Here is a 6,203-nt window from a genome sequence, read left to right on the forward strand (position 1 = left end):
TCGGCTGAGGCAGCTTTTGCTAGATGGTCGGCACATTCGTTTTCTTCCCTTGGGATTTGAATGAATTTGACTTCGAGGTCACCGATTCGGTACTTCACTTCTTCTAGATACCTTTTTATCCTTTCATTCTTACACTCATAGCCGCCATCAATCTGACTCGTTACTACCTATGAATCATAATGTACGACTATGTTTTCCGCACCTGTAGCCTTTGCAAGGTCCAACCCTGCCACCAAGGCTTCATATTTTGCCTCGTTGGTTGTGGGGAAATCTAGTTGGATTATACATTGGATCTTATCTCCCTCTGGGGTTTGGATCACTACGCCGGCACCTTCGGCTCGTCTATTCAAAGATCCGTCAGTATAAATATTCCACTGTTTTTTCTTCTCTACCCCCTGGCCCTCTCCGAGGGTGAATTCGGCGATAAAGTCAGCCACTACCTGCCCTTTTACAACTGTTCGCGGACGGTACTGGATGTCAAACTCGCTAAGCTCTACTGCCCATAAAGCCATTCTTCTTGCTGCCTCTGGACTACTCATAGCTTTTCTCAAGGGCTTGTCCATCAAAACAATGATGGTATGTGCTTGGAAGTATGGTTTGAGTCTTCGCGTTGCGATTATCAACTCGAAAGCCAACTTCTCCATATGAGGGTACCTCTCTTCTGCCCCTCGGAGCGCTCAGCTCGTGAAGTAGACAGGTCTCTGCAATCCATCTTCCTCTCTTACCAAAGCTGCACTTATAGCGGCATGTGAGACGGCTAAATACAGGTAAAGCACTTCTCCTGGCTTGGATGGACTGAGCAACGATGGAAAGGAAAGATATGCCTTTAAGTTGTCAAATGCCGTCTGGCATTCGTCCGTCCACTCGAATGTTTTTCTGAGAGTGCGAAAAAAGGGTAGACATCTGTCCGTTGCTCTCGAGACGAGCTTATTCAAGGCTGCGATTTTTCCATTCAATCTCTAGACCTCCTTAACCATCCTCGGTGGTTCCAACTCCATTATGGCCCGTATCTTCTCCGGGTTGACCTCTATTCCTCTTTGGGATACCATGAAGCCCAGGAATTTCCCGCCGTCACTCCGAACGCACACTTGTTTGGATTGAGCTTCATTTTGTATGACTTGAGTGTGTCAAAGGTCTCCCTGAGGTCGTCTAGGTGATCATCTTCTTGCAGACTCTTTACTAACATGTCGTTAACATAAACTTGTACGTTCCTCCCAATCTGGTGCGCAAACATTTTGTTCATTAACCTCTAGTATGTTGCCCCAGTATTTTTGAGTCCGAATGGCATCACCTTGTAGCAGAATAGTCCTTGGCTTGTAACAAAGGAGGTTTTCTCTTGATTAGATTCTTCCATTTTAATCTGGTTGTAGCCTGAGAAGGCGTCCATGAAACTTAAGAGCTGGAGTCTTGCAGTTGAATCTACCAAGGTATCTATTCGTGGGAGTGGGTAGCTATCTTTAGGGCAAGCTTTGTTGAGGTCCGTGAAATCTACACACATCCTCCATTTTCTGTTGGCCTTTTTAACCATGATGATATTTGCCAACCAGTCAGAGTAGTATACTTCTCAGATGAAATTTGCCTCTAGTAATTTTCGAACTTCCTCTGCTATGGCCTTGTCCCACTCCTAGGCGAACACTCGTTTCTTTTGTCGAATTGGAGGGAATGAGGGCGACACATTTAACTTGTGGACCATGACTGAGGGGTCAATTTCTAGCATGTCTTCGTGACTCCAGGCGAATACATCTTGGTTATCTCTGAGGAAAGTCGTGAGCGTTTGGTGCACCGGCCAACTAGCTAGTGTGCCAATTCTAGTCGTCCGTTCTGGCCGTGTGTCACCAAGGCTCACCTCTTCCAGTTCCTCAACTGGCTCTGCTAGTGCTCGTTGTTCTCCGATACACATCATTTGCTGTTGATCCTCCATCTCTAACATGACAATATAGCATTCCCGTGCTGCTACTTGATTTCCTCACAGTTCTTCTACCCCGTACTCTGTCGGGAATTTAATCATCAAGTGGTATGTTGAAGTCACCTCCTTCCAGGAATTGAGAGTGGGCTATCTGAGAATGGCATTATAGGCGAACGAACAGTCGACTACGAGAAACGTTACCTCCCTAGTGATCTGCTGAGGATAGTCACCTGCCGTCACAGATAGTGTAATTGCGCCCAAGGGGAACACCTTCGTTCCTCCAAATCCCACGAGAAGGGCATTCGTTGGTGTTAACAGTTCCCTGTCAATATTCATTTGCTGGAACGCCGGGTAGTATAGTATGTCCGCTGAACTACCGTTGTCGACAAAGACCCGATGCATGTTATAATCTCCTATTTGCAAGCTGACCACAAGTGCGTCGTCATGCGGATGGTGAAGTCTCCGAGCATCATCTTCTGAAAATCTGATGATGGGGTTGTTTATTTGTGGCATTTTAGGTACAAATCCTGTAAGTTGGATGCTATGGACCATTCTGAGGTAGGTTTTGTGGGCTTTTTTGGAAGATCCGGCCACGATAGTGCCCCTTACGATCATCCTTATGTCCCCTATAGGTGGTCTAGGGTGCTCGTTCTCCCGTCGTGGGGCCTGCTCCTGGGGCAGATCAGTTCTTTCCTTGTTGACAAACCTTTGTAGCTTCCCTTGTCTAATAAGAGCCTTAATCTGCTGTTTCAGATCGTAGCAGTTAGCTGTGTCGTGCCCGTGGTCACGATGGAAGTGACAATACTTATCCCTTGGCCTCTTGCTAGGATCTCCTTTTAGCTTTCTAGGGAACGTCAGGGCTCCTTCGTCTTTGATCTGCATTAAGACTTGATCTATCGGGACAGTTAATGGTGTGAAGCTCGTGAACTTCCCAGCGGGGGGTCTAGAGTGTCTTTCATCTCGTCGATCTCTGCTTCTGGCCATCTTTCGCCCCCTATCCTTTCATGTGTCCTCCTGCCTTTCCTTCTTTCTGGGCTTCTCCTCGCGGGCCAACAATGCATCTTCCGCGTTCATGTATTTGGTAGCTCTGTAGAGCACGTCTGACATGGTTTTTGGGTCATTTTTGTATAAAGAAAACTAAAACTTACCCTTCCATAACCCGTTAGTGAATGCTGCTACGAGTATCTTATCATTCGCTTTGTCAATTAAAAGGGCCTCCTTGTTAAAACGTGTTATGTAGGATCTCAGCATCTCGTCTTCTCGTTACTTGATGCTCATCAAGCACGCAGTAGACCTCTTGTACCTATGTCCCCCAATAAAGTGTGAGGTGAACTGGGCGCTCAACTCCTTGAAAGTGTTGATGGAGTTCGGCGTTAATCTACTGAACCAAATTCTTGCAGGACCCTTTAGCATCGTAGGAAAGGCCCTACACATGATCTCGTCTGGTACTCCTTAAAGGTGCATTAGGGTCTTGAAAGTTTCTAGGTGATCGAGGGGGTCCTTGACCCCGTCGTAGCTTTCGATTTGGGGCATGCAGAATTTCTGTGGTAGGGGGAAAGAGTTGACGGAGGTAGTGAACGGTGAATCGGTCCTGTTTACTAGGTCATCACGATCATTGGACACTCGTCCCTTGAGGGCATTCATCATGACCTCCATCTGTTCCTTCATCGCCTGCATCTCTGCTACAATAGGTGGAGGGGCCGTTTCCATGAGAGATGGAAGGCTCATATTTTGCCGCTCTGGTCTGCTTAGGGCGTTACTGCCCTCTGGCCTTTCTTGTTCCCTTCGTTCGGCACTGGTACCTTCTTGGTTTTCCTCTTGAACATTGTGTCCTGCATCCCTTTGGCGTAGCTGTTCCTCTAGATCATGGTTTTGTTTTGTGAGACGTTCCACTGCTGCCATGAGAGTTTGGACCTGCCTCTCCAATGCAGTGGATCGCAGCAATTCGTCTCCTTGAACATTGTTGGTTGTAGCCATCGAGTGAGTGAGTACGATGCAACTCTTATGTCCGGGAAGCGATAATCTGGCTAAACTCGACGTTTCCCACAGATGGCGCCAACTGATGATGCCGTAAAAATCACCAGTGAGCTACACGATCCTTGCACGCTTGAAATAGCGACCTACAAGAAGAAAGAAGTGACCTAACAGAGGGCATCAGTGTGGTGTTGGCCAAATACCCTCCGAAGGTCAAATTAGAACTATTCTCAACTCTAGAGTATTAGAGAGGGGTAAATTATGCGTATCTTGATTTGTGAGGGTATTGGGGCTTTTATAGTAGTAGAAGGTTGGTCTCTCTTCCTTGATGTAGAAGTCTTTTCCTTGTAGAAATCTTTTTGAATAATCCCAAACGTGATGGACATGACTTTTCCTTGTAAAGAAGGTCTTCATTAACGCGCATATCTTCTGGAATTCTTCTTGTGCTAGGATTCCTATTTCCTTTGGGATTCTATGAGGATTCAGGCATGTGTAGCATGTATTTCAAGTCATGGTTTCTGCTGTGCCTTAGGCTTACCCACTGTCGGCCCATGGGATAGGATCTGTCAGGGCCAACATAATGAAGGTCCGTCATGCCAATTTTTACCCCTTCAGGTCCACCATTGGGTGCAGCATAGCAAAATGTGAGAGTGAGACACTGCTTTGGGGAGAGGGCTCTGCAACAATTCTAGAGAAGAGAAACTTCTCATTGTTTTAGGTGCAATCTCGAACTTTGTATTCGACCGAAATCTTTATTGTGTTAGAGAACTTTGTATTTGTATTTGTCACTGCCACTGCACATAAATATAGGCCCAAAACCAAACTAAGTAAATTCTTTACGTTTTCTTTTTTTATAAAAATTTTTAAAATTGTGTTTAGTGTATTTTTCTTTCTAGTTTTCTTTGTTCTAATTATTTGTTTGGTGGTCTTTTTAAAGCTCACATTCTACTGTCAAACTTGGGTGGAAGTGCTATCTAAAGGCCCTTTTTTTATAATAATTAAAAAAAAAAATTGGCAATAGAACTTCCACTATGACAACAAATTGGTATCAGTGCTTCCACTTTTACAACAGTCAAAATATTATTCACAACACAACTGTGGCAAGTAAATTGATATTTATTGGGCTAACCAGGTTAGTCGTTGACACAGCCCAAATCCACATGTAGTCCTCATTTGGAGTAGTTCTGAAACTAATAATCATAGTTAGTATTGATAATTTGATATGATGGTACACTGATTAGTCATTGGTTCAACTGTTAGATTATTAATTAATTAATTTAAAAAAAAAAAAAAAAACAGTTCGAACAAAATCGTGTGGTTTGATATTTTTCTTATAAAAAAATTAAAAAAAAAAATTGTTTTTCATTGTGTACGTATTTGGTTTTTTGCAAATCAGAATTTTATAGTGTGTCAGTGACAGCTCAACCATCGATTCCGTTTAGTTATGATAAGTTGATAACTATGCTAATTATATGTCAAGCGACATTCAAATCACCAGTGCAGGGTATTGGAGAAAAAAAAAAATTAAATTACAACAAATGGTTTTGAAATTGTTTGGAACATGATAAGAACTCTCTCTTTGGTTTAAATATTTCTCTAGTGTTCCAGTCTTCTACGGCTCCACCTCGCACACCCGAGTTGAACCAAATTCTCTTAAATCAGCCAATCAGACACTTGAGCCTGATAATTATTTTATTTAGTTCAATGTTAAAATGGACCAACACAGGTTGCCATCCAGGGTAACAACTATATCAACTAATCCTAATTGAGGTCCGGATTTTAGTTAGATAAAGTTTATTGTTTGTGTGCGCACCCCAAACGAGTTTAAAAGGTCTATCTCGTTCTTGGGCTTACAATATATTTGTAATGTGGGTTTTGAATTTTCTATTCTGGGTGATTCTAATCTAGAGACCCAGCAAGATCTCTCCGATATTTGTATTGTTTCCTCTCACTTTTTACGACTATTATTCTTGGTTCTCAACTTTCTTCCCAAACTTTCAACAACAACCCCTTTCCTTTCCTTAGCCTCATATATTTATAGCCCAAAATTAGTGGAAAAATCATGATTACTCTTATGGCTAGTGGGAATGGAGGTCCAATATTGTTATCACTAAGTGGATGTTTAGTTGGAAGTGGGGTGTGGTGAGAGTGGTATTGGAATTGGTTCCCACTTCAAAAAAAGGGGGGTGATGTTCGTCGGCAGAATTTCTCAAGGAGTCGCTGGGCATTCGGGATATGGCCTTCCTAAGTAGACACATGTGTCGGAGTTGGGATGCGCCGGACAACTTCCTGGCCATGAATTAATGAGCATATAATTCAATGA

The 6,203-nt window shown here is 43.4% G+C and overlaps 1 protein-coding gene across 1 annotated transcript; it reads right to left on the reverse strand.

Moving 5' to 3' along the window:
• Positions 1-2,053: 2,053 nt before the first annotated feature.
• LOC126697746 (uncharacterized) lies at positions 2,054-3,883 on the reverse strand. The gene is made up of 2 exons (XM_050394844.1): positions 3,506-3,883; positions 2,054-2,782 (listed from the first exon to the last, which is right to left on the reverse strand). The coding sequence occupies exons 1-2, from the start codon at positions 3,881-3,883 to the stop codon at positions 2,054-2,056; spliced, it is 1,107 nt and encodes a 368-aa protein (XP_050250801.1).
• Positions 3,884-6,203: the final 2,320 nt, after the last annotated feature.

Source organism: Quercus robur, chromosome 2, assembly GCF_932294415.1.
Source record: "Quercus robur chromosome 2, dhQueRobu3.1, whole genome shotgun sequence".
Taxonomy (NCBI): domain Eukaryota; kingdom Viridiplantae; phylum Streptophyta; class Magnoliopsida; order Fagales; family Fagaceae; genus Quercus; species Quercus robur.